Here is a 22,320-nt window from a genome sequence, read left to right on the forward strand (position 1 = left end):
TCTACCATCTACACTATTTAGGAAGTCACGGAGGAAATGAAATCTACCTGAGTTTTATTTCTTAAAGCAGATTTCAGGAATCACCACCACAGGGCAGGGTCAGTCCCTTGGATGTATTCTGACCCGTGGGCTATATGGGAACTCTTGAAGAAAATGGCCGTGGCCACAAACCACGTGGGGAGAGTCAAATGAGCCACGTCTATACAGAATTCTTTTTTTTTTTTATTTTACTTTTACATTTGTTTATTTTGGAAAGAGAGACAGAGCGTGAGCAGGGGAGGGGCAGAGAGAGAGACACACAGAATCCGAAGCAGGCTCCAGGCTCTGAGCTGTCAGCACAGAGCCTGACACGGGGCTCAAACTCACAAACAGTGAGATCATGACCAAAGCCGAAGTCAGACGCTTAACCCACTGAGCCAGCCAGGCGCCCCAAGAATTCTTTCCTTTGGACAGCAAAGTTATTAGGTTAGGACATGCCAGGACCCCAGATTACATGCTGCAGCTGATTTAAGAGCCCAGACAAACTGATAAACAGGTGTGGCCACCCTCCTGTATTCACGACTTGAATAAAAATACCGAAATATGCTCCTGTCCCTTGTGACGGGCAAGGCGAGATCAACAAGACACTCTGCGAAGGAAAGCCAGGATTAAAAATACGTTGCAGTTTAGAAAAATTGACTGCAACTAGCAAGAGGCACTTGGGCAGGGATCAACGTAAATCCAGTGAAGCAGGTTTGAAAATACATGTGTGTAAGCGGCAGAGACGTGTCCCGTCGGAAGCAGAGAGTGACACTTTTGATTTTAGAGATGGTGGAGTGTCTCAGGTGCCCAGATGAAAAGGACCATAAACCCAGCCTCACAACACAGAGATGGGGTCCCTTGTGGAAAATGCTGGAAACTCAGCCTCCAGGGTAAGATGCCCCACACAGCTGGTCATGTCTTCTAGGAGACACCTGGCCAAAATCCTGCACATGGGCCAGAGACCCTCAACTCCACTCACATTACTAACTATTTTTTTCTCTCTGGGGTGGGAGCAGTTGCCAGAACAAGCAGATTTTCAAAAATTTTGTTTTTAATGTTTATTTATTTCTGTGTGTGAGAGAGAGAGAGAGACAGAGAGACAGAGAGACAGAGAGACAGAGTCCAAGCGAGGCAGGGGCAAAAAGAGAGGAAGACACAGAATCCAAAGCAGACTCCAGGCTCTGGGCTGTCAGCACAGAGCCCAACACGGAGTTCGAACCCACGAACCTCGAGATCATGACCTGGGCTGAAGTCGGACACTTAACCAACTGAGCCACCCAGGCTCCCCGCAAAAGAAGCAGATTTTGACCGGGGTCTGCTCTGGGGTAAGCAACGCCAAGAACAATCTGTTGCAGCTTTTCAGCAGACAGACTTCATGTGTTGCAACAAAGGAGAAGAATGATATTGGCTAAATTCCCATAAGGAATCTCTGTGCTCCCAAACCGTGCCTGCCAGCTGTCAACAGTGCCCAGGGAACCAGCGTCGAGCGAGAGGTACGCCGGGCCAGTTCCACTGAGGCCCAGCCTCTCTGCCTGAGGGAAAGAAGAAAAAGTCTCAGAATGCCCTCTCTCTCCGGAGCCGCCCCAGAGACACGGGAGCTCTTGAAGTGTCCCCTCCCCACCTTCCCCGACAAGAACACCCCCAAGAGGAAGAGATCTGCCAAGAACCATGGACAGAGCCCATCTCCCTAGCCCTCTTCATGCTAGGACCATGGACAGCGCCCATCTCCCCAGCTGTCCTCATGTGCTTGCTTCTTTCGGGTAAAAAGAAATGGACATCGACGGTAGACAGACTCTGATCTCTCTCTCTCTCAGTCTATCTGGGTCCTGACTCTGACCTCATTGCTAATTTTAAAGAATAAAAATTTGGCTGAATACAAAGAAGGAAGTGACCGCTGACTTGAAGCCAACAACGCGGCATCACAGCATAAAATACGTGGGAACCCCACAGGGCCGGTGGAGGGGATCCAAGCCCAGGATGGAGGCGGGCGAGGCGGACACAGGGGTCCCACACACCCAAGTCTGGGATCTCGGTTTAATGGGATCTGCTGGTGTTAAAGAATGCAGCACCACAGGGGAGGGGAGCTGCCCACGGGCGCCCCCAGCCGGCTCTTGGGAGCCAGAACTGAGGCCTGGGATAAGCGCCTCCTCTCCGGCTTCCCTGCCTCCAGACCTGTGTCCACATCTCCAAGCTTAAGACTCTCCCACATGGCTCTTCATGGCCGGGGGTTTCTCATCACTCCCACCTGACCCCAATGCTGTCCGCTCACCCACACATGTGAACTTGCATGTGCAGCATGTGGGCCACTGCCATAGAAAGTTCTAGAATGTCCTCTCCCCTAGCACTTTGAGAAGTACACCTAGTGGAAGGGAAAATTTCAGTGAATGAATGAATGAATGAGGGTTCTTGCAGTCTGTCCAGGGCTCTCGTGCCACTGACAAATATTCCCTGTGGGCCACCCAAGACTCTGATGTCAGAAACTCGCAAACACTGAAATCAGGAGAGACGAGTCCAGGGAGCAAGACATGGAGGTTTCCGCCAAAAATACTATCTGCCTGACAGTCCAGAAAGAACCAGACCCCACAGTGCCATCCCCTCACCAAACGTGACTTCATTACCTAGGGTCCGGAGACACGTGTGGGTCTGTGGATACACTGAGCTAGTGAAGCATGCACCTCATGTTTGGTTGAACAGCAGAAACGCGAGCTTTTGGCACACCTCTGAGTCACCTGCCTGTCCAGCTCCTTAGGTGCGACCACGACTGTCATTGTCAGTGAGGCGGAGGAGGACACGTGAACGTAAAACCCTGCACAACCCACAACCACGTCCACGGCAAGATGGCCTTACGAGGCAGGCCCGGCACTCCCAGGATAGAGCGCCAGTGACACCTGCTGGCTGCTGGCTTCGTCAGGCAGCCGCCATCCCAAAGTGCTGGGCCCAGCCCTTGTTCTCCGTAAGTAGAAGTCTGTTCTCTCTGTTTTGTTGTTTGTTTGCCAGAGGGGGGGTGGGGAGACAGGCGAGATGGGCGAAGGGGATGAACAGGTACAGAATAGGGAAAACAGTCAATACTACTGAGAAATACTCATCACCGTGAGCATCCATTATACATACAGTTGTCAAAGCACTACCTTATACACCTGAAGCTAACTGAATATTAAATGTCAACTACACGCCAATGGGAAAAAAAGGTGTCTAAACAGTTGAGCCCAAACCCAAGTATGGTAAGAGCTTGAAAGGGACCCCGGAAGCTAGCTAACTGGTCCCTTCCCTTTACAGCATTGTTAGTCAGATACCAGAACTGATGCGGCCACTGCTCCATACCCCCCATTACAAGCTCCTGCAACGGAATTTTCCAAGACTCACCGTAAGGAACTTGGTGATACTGTCATTAGAATTTTGGGTTCCTAGCTTCTAACCTAGGTCTTTTTCACTGCAGATTAATTCTGAATGACAGGCACACCTCGGAAATACTGCGGGTTCGGTCCCAGACCACTGCCAATAAAGCGAGTATCACAATAATGGGAGTCAAATGAATTTTTCTGGCTTCCCAGGGAACAAAAAAGTTCCACTTGCTCTGCACCGTAGCCTAGTAAGTGTGCAACAGCATTAGGTCTTTAACAAGTACATTTCCTGGTGAAAAAATACTTTACTGCTTAAAACCACTAGGGGCGCCTGGGTGGCGCAGTCGGTTAAGCGTCCGACTTCAGCCAGGTCACGATCTCGCGGTCCGTGAGTTTGAGCCCCGCGTCAGGCTCTGGGCTGATGGCTCAGAGCCTGGAGCCTGTTTCCGATTCTGTGTCTCCCTCTCTCTCTGCCCCTCCCCTGTTCATGCTCTGTCTCTCTCTGTCCCAAAAATAAATAAACGTTGAAAAAAATAAATAAATAAATAAAAAAACACTAACCACCGGGGTGGCTGGGTGGCTCAGTTGGTTAAGCGTCGAACTTCGGCTCAGGTCATGATCTCATGGTTGGTGGGTTCGAGCCCCGCATTGAGCTCTGTGCTGACAGCTTGGAGCCTGGAGCTTGCTTTGGATTCTGTGTCTCCCTCTCTCTCTGCCTCTCCTCTCCTTGCTCTCTGTCTCTCTCTCACTCTACCTCTCTCTCAAAAATAAATAAACATTAAAAAAAAATTTTTTTAAACTGCTAACCACCAAATAGGCTTTTGATGAGTTGTAACCACGGATCCCAGGTCACCGTAACAAATGCAATAATAGTGAACACATTTGAAACATCGTGAGAATTACCAAAATGCAATAGAGACATGAAGTGAGCAAACACTGCTGGAAAACTGTCACCGACAGACTCCCGGGATGCAGGGGTGCCACAAACCCAGAATGTATATAACTGGCAATGTCTGCCACACGCAGGAAGATGAGGCGTGCCCGTGATGGAGCCACCTGTCCGGGCTTGCCTTTGGATCCTGGTTATAGAATCAACATGAAAGTGAATGTCTATCGGGGCCCAGCTAATTGTCAACAGAAACATTCCCTGGAGAGCCATCTTCACGGTTACTGCTTCTAGAAGGTTCTTAGAACAGGAAGTAAACCTCCAGCTGGAAATGCCTGAAAGGGCGTCTCAGAAAACTGCCAGCAAAGGCTCCTGTGACCCCAGCCATGGGCGACACTCTTCCCACCTCTGTGCACGAGCTGCACCCAGCATCAGCCAGCGCACGGCCCTCCCTGTACCCCCTGTGCGCGCTGACCCTGCATCCCAGCCACCCGGGATGGGACACAGCTCATTACCCGGCTGCTTGCACCGATAAGCCAAGCCCTCCACACGCGGTCAGCACAGAAAGTTATTCTCAACTTAAAGGCAAGCACAGTTGATGTTTAGAATTTCTACGTGTTTGTTTTTGTACATTTTTAAGAATGTGCAACCCCTACTTAACCAAGCAGGGCTGCCCTGGGGAGTCGTGCATCAAGGTTGGGAGCAACTGGATTGAATACCATCACCAATTTTAGCCTTTCTGACCTCAAGAAGGCAACGTTGTAGAAGTAAAGACCCCAAGGCTTTGACATCGCCAGTGATGCTCTTTGGCGCCCAGCTTGGCCTCTTACCCCTTCCTGCCTCCAGTCAGCCCTTTGGCACAGTGGCCCACCCCCTCCCGAGGGACAGTGGCCGGCTCGGTGGGCAGAGACGCAGGGGCACCGCACCTGCGAATGGGAGATGCTGGCTTCTAGAACACTGTGGATGGTCTCGTTTGAGACATGGATGGAAGATTGGAGCTCCCTGGTGAGCTTGGAGACGTTCTGCATCACATCTTTGACTCTGACATCTGAAAAATAATCAAAGGAAAGGGAATTCTGTAATGATAAATGTTTGGGCTGTTGCTAACTGTGAAAACGAGAATCGATAACTAGACCGCAGCGAGGATTGTCCAGCTCACGATAAACACGAGACAAAGTCACGTCCTCCGGAGCCCGGATCATTCACACTGGAGGCAAGGCAAACCCAAGGCAAACCCAAGGTCCGTCCCCGCTCACGTGACTCCTCTCTCTAAGACTTGTATATTTTAGGGTCTACTCCAGAAAGATGTTTTTCTTAGGGGACAGTGACAGCGCCTGCAGGAAACTCTGTCGACATATTTACTTATCCCGCTTTTTTTAACAAGAGGAGGATCGCATGAGGATTTTTCCAAAACTCACCACATGGGGCATGCTGCTGCTTCGCAGGTGTTATGAATTGTACAGACTAAACAGACAGAAAACAGACTTACAGACACCAAATGGCTTGTCCAGGGAGGCAGGGCCGGGGCGAAACCCAGACCACGGGAGTTTCTCATCCTTCCCGCTCCCGGTTTTGGTCCCTAGGATTTTAGGACTTTGACTTTCCTTCTTGACCCCAAATATGTCAGAGAAGCCAAGCTCTGAATTATTTCCCACATACAGTAACTTCCCCTTTGTAGGTTTTATCTTAGGAACATATTTGTGTGAGAAAACACAATCTTTAAGGATGCGAACTTGGAGGCACCCCGTCTTACCTTCGGTCACTGTGAAATTCCTGAGGAAGGCCATCACGGGATTCCCCGACAACCAAGTCTCCTCGAGGCTTTGGGCCAACCTAAAATGGCACAAAATTAAAGCCAATTTAGACAAAATAAAGTCCCAGAAACAACAGTGAATAACACTGCTCCCGTTCCCAGGAGAGGAGTTGGATCGCATCACATTTCCACAAGCTTCCTCAGATAATCAGACACAGCGCATCCCCTGACGCTCTCTGAGTGTGAATGCCTGACACCATCGTGGCTCCGGGAGCGTCCCCTCGGGGCCCCTGCCAGGCGAGAGGAGTCAGGGGAATAAGGGTGTGCCACGAATGACTCTGCATTGATGGAAACAACAGACAGGATAGATCACGGAATGCGTAGGAAGCTGGGACCCCAAGGAGTCAGGTGAACATCATTCTTTCTGAGTCATTTGCAGGACACAAAGTGTCCAAGCTCCTCCTCCGGGGGCACAGATGTAGAGGATGCAGAACAAGGCTAATCCAATAGGAAAGCAGTTTCAGGAATCAGTGACTGCCCTTACAAAACATATTCACTTATTTATTTACTTAAATTTATTTTTCTTTTTAGAGAGAGAGCATGAGCTGGGGAGAGGGTCAGAGAAAGAGGGAGACAGAGAATCCCAAGCAGGCTCCAGGCTCAGCGCAGAGTCCAACGCAGGGCTCGAACTCATGAACCGTGAGACCATGACCTGAGCCGAGATCAAGAGTTGGATGCTCAACCACTGAACCACCTGGGTGGCCCTTATAAAATGCATTTGATACCATATTATAATCTCTAACGTTTGATCTAGTATCTCGATCATCAATAAAGTTAACCTTTGAGCTAATGCCGCTCTTATATTTCACCACTGAAAACATAACGTTATGGGGGCACCCGACTGGCTCGGTCGGTGGAGTGCACAACTCTCGATCTTGGGGTCAGGAGTTGAAGCCCCACGTTGGGTGTAGACATGACTTAATAAAAAATTAATAATAGGGGCTCTGGAGTGGTTCAGTGAGTTGACCATCCAACTCTTGATTTTGGCTCAGGTCATGATCCCAGGGTCATAGGATTGAGCCACATGTTGGGCTCGTCTCAGCATGGAGCCTGCCTGAGTTTCCCTCTCTCCTCTCTCTCTCTCTCTCTCTCAAATAATAATAATAATAATTAATTAAAAACTTAAAAGTCATGAATGGGGCACCTGGGTGGCTCAGTCGATCAAGCATCCAACCTCAGCTCAGGTCATGATCTCGTGGTTCGTGGGTTCGAGCCTCGCATCAGGCTCTGTGCTAATAACTCAGAGCCTGGAGCCTGCCTGAGTTTCTCTCTCTCCTCTCTCTCTGCCCCTCCCCTGCTTGCTCTCTCTCTCTCTCTCTCTCTTTCTGTCTCTCAAAAATAAATAAACATTAAAAAAATGTTTTTAACTTAAAGCCATGGAAAACTTTGATGTATTAATACGCATATTCATAGTATGTGGTACACATTATTGTCTGAGATTCATAACTTAGAAACTCAAGACATCTTTTTCTTTTGAGGGGGGTAAAAAGAGAGAGAGAGCAGGTGTGGGGCAGAGAGAGAGAGAGGGGACAGAATCTTAACCGGGCTCCACGTTCAGCACAGAGCCTGACTCAGGGCTCAATCCCATGACTCTGGGGTCAGACCTGAGCCAAAATCAAGAGGTGGACGCTCAACCGATCGAGCCACCCAGCCGCCCCTTGAGGTCCTGAGACATCTTTATGAAAGAAACCGTGGGGAAGGCGGGGGAAGGCGGGGGAAGGCGGGGGAAAGAACGGGGAAGGCACGGGGCTGAGCTCGCACATACGTGTGCACACGCTGTTGGGCCAAGTCCAGCACCGGCTCGCATTCACAGTCCTGGTCAGTGGTGTGTTCCAGGCTAGTCTTGAAGTTCGCCAGGGTGCTGGAAAGATTCCTGCTAAGACTTTCACAGTCCAGCTGGAGGGGTGAGGACCATGTCTCTTCTATTTCCTAGAAAACAGCAAGGATGTGGTTAGAAACACACACACTTGTTGGTAAGGGCTCCCGTCCAGTTCCCGGATCAACGCGTGCTTCCCCCCGCCCCCCACCCCACCCCAGGTACGGCGTGTGATTATTTCCTGGGCCTCGGGAGACGCAGCACCAGACACAGGGCACGTGCGAGCATGTCTGCTGGCTCCCTCACACTGCCATCAGTGGCTGGGCCACAGGGGACCATCTCTGTGCCCTCCTCTGCCACCGGTCCTCCAGGCAAGGGGCATGTCCTCCCCGGCCTGACAGGGTGTGAGCACAGCCCAGCTGGTGACCTGGCACTTGGCCTCCTGGAGTCTGTTCCTGGTTTGAAAACTGACACTTTGCACAATTCCCAGCCACAAAACCGACCACTGAGAAGAAACCGTATGTGGTCGTCCACCCATCAAGTGGGTAAAAGCTGGGTCTGCCCTGTCCTGAAGTCCGCAGCGCAGCCCGGAAGCGCCCGATCTTCCCCTCGGCGAGGGAGGTGCTCCCAGGACTCCCAGGGGCTCGATGGAATCCCCCGGTCTAGACCCTGACTCCAGGAGTCCTTGGTCATCTCAGCGTCTTCTTACGAACGTTAACCAGCTTCACAAGAGACCATTTCACAAAAAAGGCTTTTAAAATAATCCCTATAAATCGGTAAAAACGCAAAACTTCTTTCCTATGTAACAATTTGTGACGGACACGGGAGAGCTGCACGTGCGTAAGTACGCGTAAGACACACAGGCTGGTCCGTACCTTCCCCCAACACAGAAATCCCACCACGTGTCAGTCGGTCACAGCACCAGCACCGTGTTCGCGTCCTCATATTGTATTTACATCCCGCGACCCTTCCTGATGGTGGAAGCTTGGCCCCAGGTTATGCAATTGCAGGAAGAAAGGACCAGAGGAAAGCGACACTTACATGAGATTTCTGCTGTCCACAGCTTCCACACGTTTCCCTCACACCCACCTTAGCTGCTCTCGCAAAGGAAACCACGGATCACTCAGGTGACCGGAGAGCGCGAAGAAACACGCGTTCCAGGGAGAGTTACATGTGAAGAGTACTGCGTGAGGAGGCAGAGGGACCTGCGCCCAGGAGTCGCTTGGCGCAGCCATGAGGATCTGCCTGGGGGCCCAAGACTTGGCAAGGCAGTGGGGAGCACTCCCACGTGTGCACACACACGGCACTGTGGAGCACCCCCACACTTGACACCAAGGAGCACCTACGCAGCCCCGGTAGCTCTCACACACATGACACTGTGGAGCACCCTCGCACTTGGCACCAGGGAGCACCTATGCAGCCCCGGGAGCACTCTCGCACTTGGCACCGGGGAGCACTCACACATAGGGCATAGGGGAGCACACACACGCCGGGCACCTGGGAGCACCTACACAGCCCTGGGGAGCACTCACACATGGCAATATGGAGCACCCTCACACTTGGCACCAGGGAACACTCACACACCGGGCACCTGGGAGCATCTACACAGCCTTAGGGAGCACTCTTGCACTTGGCACCAAGGAGCACTCACACAGGGCACACACAGAGGAGCACTCACACACTCAGACCTGGGAGCACTCACTCACTCAGCATTGGGAAGCAATCACACACAGGGCACCAGGGAGCACTCACACACAGGACACCAGGGAACAATCCCAGACATGGAACCGGGGAGCACTCCCACACATAACACTGGGAGCACTCATACACGATCAGAGCACCCAGATCCACACCACCACCACCACCACAAGCAGCACAGCACCTGGGACCTGCATCCCGGGGGAGCCGACCCAGCCAGCAGACCACCACACACCCGGCACCTCTTCATTAACTCGCCCAGGATCATGGCTCCCTTTCCCAGTTCACGTTTTCCCCATCAATTTGGGAATGAAGCTAGAACAGAAATCTTATAGAACGGTTCAATCATTCACCCGTTCAGAAAACCCCTCCTGAGCACCAGCCCAGAGTGGTGAACACAAGACACAAATCCCCTGCCTCCCAGAGGCTTGCATCCTGGGGAGGAACCCAGAGGACAGACAGCCATTGGGCAGAGCATCTGCAAGGTGGCTGGACATCCAGACCCCATCTCAATATCACCCTCCTCCGTGGAGGCCCCTCTTCCCAGCACACAGGTCACAGATGCATCCAGGTCAGAACTATGGGTACAACTCACTTCTGAGAACGTGGGCTGAAGAAAATCCACTGCACAGGGCTGCCTTCCCTTTTACAAAAGAATCCTTAGTTCATACTTTGTAATTTTATGCACATGAAACGTAATGCTACTCATTTACAATATTCCTGTTCTGGATTTTATTCTTAAATTTAACAACGCAATAATTTTGATATATAGAGGGTTGCAGAGAAAGGAAAGTGCACGCCCCTCCCCAGCAGCAAGGACACTGGAAGGAAAGTTCTGGCTTCCTTCATCACAGACACCCCACGCTCCATGCAGGAAGTGTCGGGGACAAAAGCTGAGGCTGACATTCGCGAGGCTGTGCTTTGGGGACAGGCTAAGGCGACCAAGCACACGAACCAGACTCTGGCTAAAGAGGTCTGTCATCCCATAGTTGCTGGTCAGCAAGGTGAATTCCGTCTGTTGTGCAGAGGCAATGATGCCCAGGGGGGTTCCAAAGGGCTAGATCTAGGGAGAGGGCAGGAAGCCCCCAGTCCAAGCTGGATCCCAGCCACATTCTCCATGTCAGGACTCACTGGGCGCTTGCATCATAGTTTAATGTAAATTCTGATCCCCCTGACTGCTGTTTTCCACCACTGAGGGGCATGAGCAAAAGAAGGCGTGGGGCCGCACCCCCAACCCTGGCCTCATCGACTTGGCTAGGGCTCTCACGTCCCCTGGCCCTGAGGCGATTCTGTGTTAGAACTTTCCGTCAGATGCCTGGATGCTAAAAATAGCTCCGTGCCTTTCCCTCACCTCTGCCGGGCACATGGCACTTCACACCCCTCAGCCGGAGAGCATTTCTGATTCTAAACAGCCTCAGGCTCTTGAAAACCTTGATCTGTCCTCGAGGCTTTGGCATCCTGAGATAAGCAAAATTCTATTCTTGTCACGAAAGACAGGAACATCGGCTCTCTATCAAAACGGACCTCGCCGTTTCCAGCCAGAACCGTGGACAATCCTGATAACTGGAACTAGAAACCCGATCCTTGAGGCAGCTTTGAATGCTGGTGGTTCTGGCCTTGTTCTATGATTGCAAACTTCACTTGGCACTCAAAAATCGGCTGTCGGGTTTTTTTGTTATGGATCCACATTTAATACGGGACAAAGACCTGCAGGAGGCGCAAATAAGATGTGGAGGGTCTAAATAAATCAACGGGCCGCCAAGGCGTCATCTCTGCAGAAGCCCCCCGGCTTCCCAAACACGTCACCCCTCCTCGAGCCTGACGCAGGGCCCGGGACTCTTGCTCCTCAGCGAGGGAGGCCTTCCACGTCGTCACCGGGTTTGGGGCTTAGCCTCACTTCCTCCAGCCTGTCCAGAGCACCCCTCTCTCTACTCGGGGTGATGATCCAGCTTCCACTGGACATATGTTAAAGCAGCATCACTGGAGAACGCAAGTGATAAATGGCGTCCAGGATGAGCGCTTGAAGGAAAGAAGTTTCCGGTCCTGGCATGTTCTCCAGGAGTCAAAACCCATGACGGGCTCGTAAATGTTTAATAACTGGCTCCCTGGGTAAAAAGATCTTATTCGTAGAATTTGCCAATTTCCGTGGTGTACATGGCGTCACCATGGCCTAGCTCAAGCCACCAGCACGACGTCCCAGAACCCAGAATTGGGAAGAGGTGGGGGCGCCTGTGTGGCTCAGTCGAATGTCCCACTTCAGCTCAGGTCACGATCTCGCAGTTCATGGGTTCGAGCTGTAAGGGTTAAATTGTACTGTAGGGCTAACGCTTAGCTTGAAAGATAACAACTTTGTTCTGACACTGAAGGTCAAAAGATAACAACCTTGCTTTTACTCTTGTAAATCATACTTCATACTCTTGTGAATCAGGCTTTACCAATGAAGGAAACAAAAGCTCAAAAAAGAGCATCAGAGACAAGGTCAAGGAGATTTACTGGTTGCAACTTAGCGGCAGAAAGTCTAAAATGATCACCTCATTCGATAACTGTTTCTGTCGATAACTGTTTCTGACTCATCTGGCAACTGTTTCTAACTCATCTGGGAACTGTTTATCTGTTCTGTTCCCAGATAACGATAAAACGATGTGATCGGCTTTAAAAACTCTGTACGCCGGCTGTTCAGGGCCACACTCTTATCAAGAGTGTTGGTCCCGATCGGTCGGCCTTGCCTCTCATTGTAATAAACTTTGTTGCAACTGTCACTGGTGCCCGTAGCATTCTGTTTCAGGAGTCGCGTGGATGCAACAGAGCCCTGCGTCGGGCTCTGTGCTGATGGCTCGGAGCCTGGAGCTGCTTCGGATTCGGTGGCTCCCTCTCTCTCTGCCCCTCCCCCGCTCATATTCTGTCGCTCTCTCTCAAAAGTAAAATAAACATTAAAAAAAATTTTGTTTAAAGAACTGGGAAGAGGTGGACAGCAGCCCCCTCCGGTGGGGCACCTCCACCAGTCGGACGCAGCCCACATGGGCAGTCTCCAGGAGGGCAGACTCAACAGCACGCTAACATCATTAGGAATTGAGGAACCTCTGTTTTTCACATAACTTATTCTAACACACGTTCACAGAATTTGCTCAGTAACGAGTTGCTGTTCAAGAGCCAGTGTGCAGACTTCTGGGACGGGGACGGCCCGCGCTCACGGGTGCACGGGCTCGCCCCAGCACAGCCCTGGCAGAAGCCGAGGGGAGGAGAGGGGTGGGATGGGAAGGGGAGGAGAGGGCTCACCCCGAGGCCTAGCGCCCGACGCGACCTCGCAGGGCCAATCGGGATGAACGTGAAATTCCGGGACACGTGGCGGACGACAAACCTGGTAGTGGCCGTGAGCCAAGGCGGCCGCTTGTAGCGCGGGTGAAAGGACACGCCATGCCCCACCTCGCTGGCAGCTCAGAGCAGCACACATGACGTCCTTCGTCAGGGAAGGGTTTTCTGCCAGAGGAAACACACAACCACGTCATGAGGGCACGATCCTCTCCCCAGAGAGCTGCTCTCACCGAGCCATCTCTGAAAGACTCAAATTGATTACAAGTTCATCCACATTTCTTAAATCGTCGAAATGAGGGGCACCTGGGTGGCTCAGTCGGTTAAGCGTCCGACTTCGGTTCAGGTCATGATCTCACGGTCTGTGAGTTCCAGCCCCGAGTTGGGCTCTGTGCTGACAGCCCGGAGCCTGGAGCCTGCTTCGGAATCTGTGTCTCCCTCTCTCTCTGCCCCTCCCCCACTTGCGCGCGCTCTCTCTCTCTCCCTCTCTCTCTCTCTCTCAAAAATAAAAATTAAAAAAATTTTTTAATAAACACTAAAAATCTCCCATGGGGTACCTGGGTGGCTCAGGTGGTTGAGTGTCAAAAACTCTTGCTTTTGGTTCAGATCATAATCCCAGGGTCATGGGATCGAGCATGGAGACTGCTTGAGACCCTCTCTCTCCCCCTTCCCCTCTCGTGCTCTCTTTCTCCCTCTCTCTCTCTCGAAAATAAAAAAAATAAATTAAAAGATTAAAAATCTCCCTAAGTACCCACACCTCCAAAGCCTGCAACCTTGCACATACTAAAAGCATAAGATAAACTTTGTAATTCTCTGGAACATCCTTCCTGATGATGATTTGTTGATGAACTCTCCATGTAACAAAGAACATACCCGACCTGCACCAAATGTTCCTTCCCAGGAGCACATTCCTCTCTGTGAAGACTGTGTGTCCTGGGCAGCTGACCTCACGTGGGCTCGAACTAAACTCCTTCCTTTTTTTACAATTTCTAAAAGATTTGCTCATGTTGCGTCGACAGTGAGAATCTGCCCAAAGGCTGGTGCAGCATCCACAGCTTTCTGCAGCCACGGCCGCCTCTGTCCCCCTCATCCCTGGTGCTCCTACCTGCTTCCCAAAGCCACCTGCACCTCCTGCAGGGCGAATCATGCCTCCTGACCCTGCCCGTGAGAGATCCTGCCTCAGGAGTCCTTGGCCCCCTCTGAGTCACCCCTGAGTCCCCAGCTGTGCATGTTCCTGGCTTGTGCATGTTCCTGGCTTGCGCACGTCCCGCTCACGCACGTCCCACTCCGTGCACGTCCCTGTTCGCGCACGTCCCTGGTTCCTGCAGGTCTAGTTTCCGGCAAGTCCCTGCTTACGCACGTCCCCGCCTCAGGCACGCCCCCGCCTCAGGCACGCCCCCGCCTGCACACGCTGCACAGAACCTAGCAGGACCTTTGAATGTCTTGTCTCAGGTCACTGCCGGCCCCCAGCACACGCCTTTGCGCCTAGTAGATGTCTGGTAAATATGGTCACCTTGCTCATTATGCAAAATAAAATACATTGTCAGGAGTAGCAAAATCTTTTCTATTTTCTTCAGTTCAGCAAAAAATTTGGTCCTACTTCTTACATTATGACGTTGTTTGTCAAAAGCAGTTTTTTAAAAAGCTGCTTTGAACTATGGTTGACCCTTAAGCAACAGCGGTTTGAACTGCACGGGTCCATCCACTTGCACACGCATTTTTTACAGGACAGCACTACAAATGTATTTTCTCTTCCTTAGCATTTTCTTAATAACATTTTCTTCTCTCTTAGCTTAGTTTACTGCAAGAATACAACGTATAAGGGGCTGCCTGTCTGGCTCAATCAGTAGATCGTGGGACTCTTGATCTCAGGGTTGTGAGGTCAAGCCCCATGCTGGACGCTGGACGTAGAGAGTACTTAAATAAATACACTGTAAAAAGAATACAGTGTATGATACACAGAACATACAAAACACATGTTAATTGACCTTTTATGTTAAAGCTATTGGTCAAAGGTAGGCTATAAGTAGTTAATTTTGAGGGGAAATCAATAATTATATGTGGATTTTCGACAGCATGAGGAGTGGATGTCCACCCCTCATCATTCAAGGGCCAACTCCATATACAATGCAGTCCACATAGAATACACGCAGTTTGGGGAGCCTGGGGGGCTCAGTCGGTTGAGCATCTGACTTCGACTCAGGACATGATCTCGCAGTTCGTGAGTTTGAGCCTTGGGTCAGTCTCTGTGCTGACAGCTTACAGCCTGGAACCTGCTTCAATTCTGTTTCTCCCTCTCTCTGCCCATCCCCCACTCAAAATCTCCCCCTCCTCTCTCTCAAAAATAAACATTAAAAAAAAAAATGTTTAATTAAAAATAGAAGAATATACCCAGCCTTGCTTTTAGAAGCAACCACATGAATGCCTCATTTGTTTCTATTTTCTCATTGATCTCGCTATTTCAGATTTTGAAAAGAGATCTCCCTATTGTAAAACATAAACTATGTCTCTTAAGCAACCCCTCACTAAAATACAGAACAAAAGGGGTACAGCACTATTAGACACGACAGCATCTATCTCTGAAGATAAGTGGCCCCTCTGCTTTGGAGAAGACATAACAGCGTGTTCAGGGGTTATGTTATCCAGACCTAGGAGGGCATCGAATGCTCCAGGAAAGAACTCACTGCCTGTGTGAGACTTTAGGCAAGGACTATGTCCTGTGTTTCCTGCTATAAAATGACAAAGTGCGAGAGGTGAGGACGGAAGCCTGGCGTTTCTGGAAGGTGCAGGTTGGGGATGACAGGCTGGGCTGTCACATCTGCCTGCACCCACCCCTGCATCCGACATCGGCCGGCAGTGTGCCCTCCAAGGCACTGCTGTCTGGGCCTCTCCCACCAAGCTTGCAGCCCAGTCTTACTAGCCCTCAGATCGCTGCTGTAGGCCTGGCCCTTCTGACGGCTCCTGTGGCTAATCCCGGCTCTTGCACACTTTGGAAAACCCTGCTCTGGCTTTGCAGCCCCGCCCCCCTTTTCTGGACCTCTCCCCTCTGCTCCTCTGGGTCCCACAGGTTCCTCGGCAGGAGAGAGGCCCTGACTTCCTCACTCCCAAGCCCTTGGCAGCCCCCCTGACTCTCCTGGGCCTCAGTCTGCCATTTTGGGAAACTGAAGATCAAAGAAGACAACTTACTCCCCCTAAGGTCTATGAGCCCATCAGGCCACATGCCCTGTCCTCATGCAGACGCTTCTAACGGACTTCGAGTATGAGATCCAGAGGACAAAAATGACGGCCTTCCTCGTGGTGATCCTGAACGTAATTCTCTGACATGCAAATAACTACTGTATTTTCAGTAGTAACAGGACCTGATCCGAGTGTGACTCCCTTGTGTGACAGAAGAGAAGCCATGTGCCCATTGTGGCCCCCCACCTGCCACCCCAAATCCTCACTGGCTGGTGCACATCCCCGGTCCCCGCCTGTCACTGCCCTCCTACTCCATACATGGAGTGACAGTTCAGTAAGGAAAAAATGGGGGCGACAGTCTGAATGGGACTCAGGCATGCCTGAGTTTTCTCGAAACACAAAAATTCAAAATTAATTCTGTTGCTAATGTAATTTCTGGCATGCTGTATTAATCTGGCAGCTGCAAAGCAGAAGGACAAAATCAATATAAATCTAGCTGTTAATGAACATTCAGTTCACTTAAAAGCCATCACGCTGGCTGACTGAGAAATGTCAGAATAATGACATGTCTGCAGGTGGCTGGGTACAACGTCAGGGAAGCCTTCGGGCTGCAGAAGAAAACTGGATTTGCGTTTTACCTGGGCATGCTTCCCTGTGCCAAAGACATCTGGTGCCCGTCCTAAGGCGTACCTGGGTATCTAATGCTTCATCTTCAACAGAATTGCCGATATTTGCAACATCTCTAATCGGGAGGAGAGATTTTCTTTAAAAAGAAGAACAAAGGGGCACCTGGGTGGCTCAGTCGGTTGAGCATCCAACTTCGGCTCAGGTCATGATCTTGTGGTTCACGAGTTCGAGCCCCGCATCAGGCCCTGACAGCTTGGAGCCTGGAGCCTGCTTCGGATTCTGTGTCTCCCTCTCTCTCTGCCCCTCCCCTGCTCACGCTCCCTCTCTCTCTCTCTCTCTCTCTCAAAAAATAAGTAAACATTAACAAAAATTTAGAAAAAAAGAATTAAAGCACATGACACCTGGGTTTCTTTGACATCTACTCACCAGATGTCTCACTACCTCCTCCCCAACACACACATACATTCCTTTTCCATGTTTCTCAGGGTAAACGATGCCTGCGTGGGTCCCAAAATTACCATTTTTCATCCTCAACTTGCCCTGTAAGGGGTGGCCTTGCATGAGTCAACACCCACAGAAGGCAAGGCCCAATGTGGCGACCCGTGTCCCCAGCCTGCTCTATTTATGCCTCCTAAGTGAGCTTTGAATTGGGCCTGGTTCCCACTCTCTGGAAGGTTCGCTCTGCTGGCACCTGCTGAGCTGGACTCAGACTCGGCCCGTTTGATCTGAAGCGCCCGCCCCCACCGTGTGCCCCACTCGGCCTGATTCCACTTCCGTGGGGGTGGAGTTGGGGTCTGTGCTGTTCTCGGGGACAGCGACACCCAGCCTGGTGTGACATCGCGTGATGAATACCAGCTGCCGCCTTGCTGCGGAGACAGAGCTGCAGAGGGCGGGGCTGGGCCCTGTCTCCTGGACTGTCCTGCACCCCCTGCCCCACCCCCCTGGCCTTACCGCCCCAAGGAGGGCCGTGTGGCCCCGTTCAGGAGCCGCCATGGGATGCTGGTGACGTGTGCGCGCGTGACAAATTCCTGGAGCGGCACGGATCCAGCCCCTGGGCTCAGGAGCGCTGTGACATGCACCGCCCACATACCGCGCGAAGTCTGGGAGGACCCGGTGCCTTTGTTCCCACAACGTCCGCGCAGGGATTTCACAACAGTACGGGGATCCTAAGACCCAAGCGAATTCATTTACAAGATAAATACCGAGCTGCGCGGGACTATAGCCACCGTGCTGAGCATCACGGAGGCGGAACCGAATGAGCACTGGGTCCTGCTCCCAGGGACCTAACACATGGCTGCAGGAAGGGGGGCTTCTAGGGCATCAGCGCGGGGGGGGGGGGGGGGGGGGCTAGAGTACCCTGGGAATTCAGGGGGCATCTTCCGTGCCAGGCACTGGATGGGCACCGAGGGTGAAGACGTGGTTGCTGCCTTCAAGGAACACTTCCTCTGGCAGAGGGAGGCGTAGGAATGAGGGCACAGACATTGCACATGACCGAGGTCTACTGGGCGTCGCTGCCAGCTGAGAGGGAGGCCATGCTCCTGGCTCAGGACCACAGTTCAGCCAGAGTTTGATTTTTTTTTTTTTTTTTTTTTTTTGAGAGAGAGAGAGCGAGCCACAGAATCCGAAGCAGGCTCTGGGCTCCCAGCTGTCAGCACAGAATCCGACGTGGGGCTCAAACCCCACAAGCCGTGAGATCATGACCTGAGCTGAAGTCGGACGCTTAACCGACTAAGCCACCCAGGCGCGCTGGAGTTTAAGTCAAGGAGACAAGGATGCACGTTTTGTGAGCAAAGACGCAGACCAAAAGCCCAGCTGGGGGGCGTGGGGGCCACCCGCCTTGGCTGGAGAAGAGTCGCAATGGGTGGGAACGTGGGGGACCTGGGGGGCCAGGTCCCTGGGGGCCTCGGAAGTCAGGCACTGGACCAGACACACGGGGGTAACCCACCCATCTCGCAGACAGCCGAACCCTGAACGTCGGCACAGGGCCAGGAACAGCCCACCTGCAAGGATGAGGAACAGGTGCAGAGCCAGCATCGTCACCTTCTGCAGAGTCGCCACGGCTTCCGGGGGTTTCCGAGGCTGCTGGAAAATCCGACACATGGCAACACTAAAGAAAACAATAGACAGTGGCCTTAACGGGTGAAAATCAGCGAGCCACATGCATCCTTCACGCACGCGACAATAAATGGTAACTCTACGCCTGCAACACTCGGTCCAGACACACAAATAGCCGTCTACACCTCGAGGAAACATGGAGTCTCCCGCCGTAGTTCGAAGCATCCACCCTGTGGCCACTAAGCCGGATATCCACCCTCTCCTTGTCTCGATCCATTCTCAAACGGAAGGGGGTAAAGGATCAGAGGGTGGCAAAAATGAGAAGCACAGGAGAAGGGCAGCGGAAAGAAATCTCGCGGTTGACCGTTTACGTGTGGAGAATTCACTGCAACGGATGAATCTGTATAGACGTGAGATTCTTACCTCTGAACAAATGCCTAAGGTTGTGGGGTATGTAGCATGTGTGTGTACACGTGTGTGCACGGGTGTTGGGCTTTACTGAGTCCACTTGGAGGGGTTGGAATAACACAGACCGAACCAAAGTTTTCATACGCTGCTGTGATGTGAGTCCTGACCACTGAATTCTCCTTTTCTTTTTTGGGGTTTATGTTCATTTTTTTTAGTTTATTTATTTATTTTGAGAGGGAGAGAGAGAGAGAGAGGGAGAGAGAGAATCCTAAGCAGGCTCCGAGCTCTCAGCACAGAGCCTGATGCGGGGCTCAAATTCACAAACCGTGAGATCATGACCTGAACCGAAGCAGGATGCTTAAATGACAGCCATCCAGGCTCCCCCGGTTTTTTCTCTTGTGACGCAAGTGCCTGGCTCAAACTTTAACTGCCAACATGTCCGTCTACCTCCAATGTGTTTCAAAAACACACATTACCAGCCACGCCACACTGAGGCACCTTGGTTTTCGAGATCTTGGATGATTTTTCCAACTGACCGTTCGAGCTGCTTGCTTTTTCTCCTCCCATGCTTCAAATCTCTTCTGTTTTATTTTTTTATTTTTTTAAATGTGTGTTTATTTTTGAGAGAGTGAGAGAGACAGAGCAAGAGCAGGGACAGGCAGAGAGAGAGGGAGACACAGAATCCGAAGCAGGCTCCAGGCTCTGGGCCGTCAGCACAGAGCCCGATGCGGGGCTCCAACTCATGAACCATGAGATCATGACCTGAGCCAAAGTCGGACCAACTGAGGCATCCAGGTGCCCCAAATATCTTCTGTTTTAAATTCACCAACAGAGACTGAGCCTACAATACCCCAGGACCCCACCCTCAGCCCCAAATAAAGCGGAACCCCCAGCCTGCACTCTTTCCACACGTGACCTCCTTTTGTGACCCCACGTGGGCTGTGGGATTTCCGGAACTCGTAAGTCACAAACCATTACTTTTTCAGAGTCCCCTGGGCTCGCTGCTGAGGCCGTCACGCAACCACAGGGCTGGTCCAGCCACAACGGTGGTTCTCGAAGGGCTGTGCCAGCACACAGCGGCAACCCTGCTCACTTCTGCCGTCACACTGCTGACAAAGTGGGCCCAGGAATTCACATTTGCCTCTTGTTTCTTTTTTAACCCCAAATGGCTTTTGTCTCACTCTTAGATGAGCTTATACTCTTCCCACAATTCAAAGCCGTCCTCCAAATCAGACACAACCGAGCAGATAAACAACATCATCTGTGAGGCACTTCTAAAAAAATTGAACAAAGTGTGCTTCCATCTATTCCTTCCTCCCCCCGCCATCCCCCACGTGGGTGACATTAACTGATTAACGGCACACCTGCCCAAAGAAATTCCCTGAAATTCCTTGAAAAGAAATATGCGAGATAAGGTCTGGAGATCGATTAAAAATGAAAGAAGAAAAGCATCTTGGATTCTGAGACCTCTGTGTTGAGTCACCCACTCTGGGACACATGCTGCTGGGGCAGACACGGAGACGTCACATCTGAGTAAATGCCACATTCAGAATTCTCCAGAACACCGTGGCAACCAAACCCTTTGGGGGGGGGGGGGGAGGCAGGGGTTTAATGCAACTCTGTGTTTTTACAGCATCTTGTTTTAAATTTACTTTCCCCAGGCATGCCTGGGTGGCTTAGCCAGTTGAGCATCTGACTTCAGCTCAGGTCATGATCTCACGGTTGGTGGGATTGAGCTCCGTGTCGGGCTCTGCACTGACCGCATGGCGCCTGCTTGGGACTCTCTCTCTCTGTCTCTCTCTGTTCCTCCCCCACTACTGCTCTCTTTCTCTCTCAAAAAAAAAAAAAAAAAAGTCAGGCAAGTCAGACCTCAAACCCATGACCAATGGGATTACCTGTTTGGGGCACTTGAGGTCTTCCCCATTGAAGAAGCCGATGTTAGAAAGAGTGAAAACAGAGAGAAGAGAGGCACGTAATCACCAAGCAGGAGGACGCTGGGAACCCAGCCTTGTGACTCTACTGACAAAGTGGTGACCACACAGCCGGTTCACAGCCAGTTGGTTTCCAGTCTCAGGATAAATTCCCTCCCTGGAGAATGGGAAACGTCAGATGAAAACTGGGGTTGGTGAAGAGGGCTTGCCAGGACCACCCCCAGCTCAAACGGAGATTCAGGGCAGCTTGTAAAGTCCCCTTCAGCATAGTCTGGGACCAGAGCCAACGCAAGGATGAGGCAAGGGCCTCCAAAGCCAACACGCAAATATTGAAGCAGTGACAGGCCTTCATGCCGGGAGGCCCCTATTTAACTAACCAAGGAAACCCTTCCAAGCTCTAAAACGTGGCCATAGCAGCAGGACCAGCAGGAAACAGGTCAAGCTCTCTGGCAGGTGAGCGAGGGTTTGAGGGCACCTCCAATCTCTTCGTGAGACTAAGAGAAAGGTAGGAACAGGCAGGGACTGGGGACGATCCACACGGTTCCATCACACACAGGAAGGACGGACTGGGACAAAGCAGAGTCTCTGAGGCTGCACTACCCAGGGCACAAATCCTCCAACCTGAGGGAGCAGAAGCTTCCAGAACATAATGAGTAACAGGACGGGAGCAAGGCCCCCCCTGACCTGCCTCTCAGGGATAGAGGCACTGCTTGGAAGTGGATCAACCATAGTGCTGGGTTGAATCTAGAAAGTCAAGAAGCTGGGGAGCCTGGTTGGCTCAGTTGGTAGAGCATGAGACTCTTGATCTCGGGATTATAAGTTCGAGCCCCACGTTGGGTGTAGAGATTACTTAAAAGTAAAATCCTTGGGGCCCCTGGGTGGCTCAGTCCATTGAGCATCCGACTTCAGCTCAGGTCATGATCTCACAGTTTGTGGGTTCAAGCTCCACATCGGGCTCTGTGCTGACAACTCAGAGCCTAGAGCCTGCTTGAGATGCTGTGTCTCCCTCTCTCTCTGCTCCTTCCTTGCTCATGGTCTGTCTCTTTCTCTCTCAAAAATAAATAAACGTTAAAAAAATTTTTAAACAAAAAAGCAAAATCCTGGGGGCCCCTGGGTGGCTCAGTCAGTTAAGGGTCCAACTTCAGCTCAGGTCATGATCTCATGGTTCATGAGTTTGAGCCCGGCATCGTGCTGTCGGTGTAGAACCCGCTTTGGATCGTCTGTCCCCTTCTCTCTCT

General features: G+C 51.5%; 1 protein-coding gene across 1 annotated transcript in view; it reads right to left on the reverse strand.

Annotated features, from left to right (window-relative positions):
* ABCA13 (ATP binding cassette subfamily A member 13) overlaps nucleotides 1–22,320 on the reverse strand; it is a 395,455-nt gene that overhangs the window by 276,479 nt on the left and 96,656 nt on the right. The window contains exons 19-23 of the mRNA XM_086697122.1: nucleotides 18,689–18,795; nucleotides 12,934–13,052; nucleotides 7,827–7,990; nucleotides 6,002–6,081; nucleotides 5,175–5,296 (exon numbers count right to left, since the gene is read on the reverse strand). Of these exons, the coding sequence (XP_086553248.1) occupies nucleotides 5,175–5,296; nucleotides 6,002–6,081; nucleotides 7,827–7,990; nucleotides 12,934–13,052; nucleotides 18,689–18,795 (592 nt within the window). The remainder of the gene's footprint in view (nucleotides 1–5,174; nucleotides 5,297–6,001; nucleotides 6,082–7,826; nucleotides 7,991–12,933; nucleotides 13,053–18,688; nucleotides 18,796–22,320) is intronic.

This window comes from Puma concolor, chromosome A2 (assembly GCF_028749965.1).
Source record: "Puma concolor isolate L17-30 chromosome A2, mPumCon1.1.hap2, whole genome shotgun sequence".
Taxonomy (NCBI): Eukaryota; Metazoa; Chordata; class Mammalia; order Carnivora; family Felidae; genus Puma; species Puma concolor.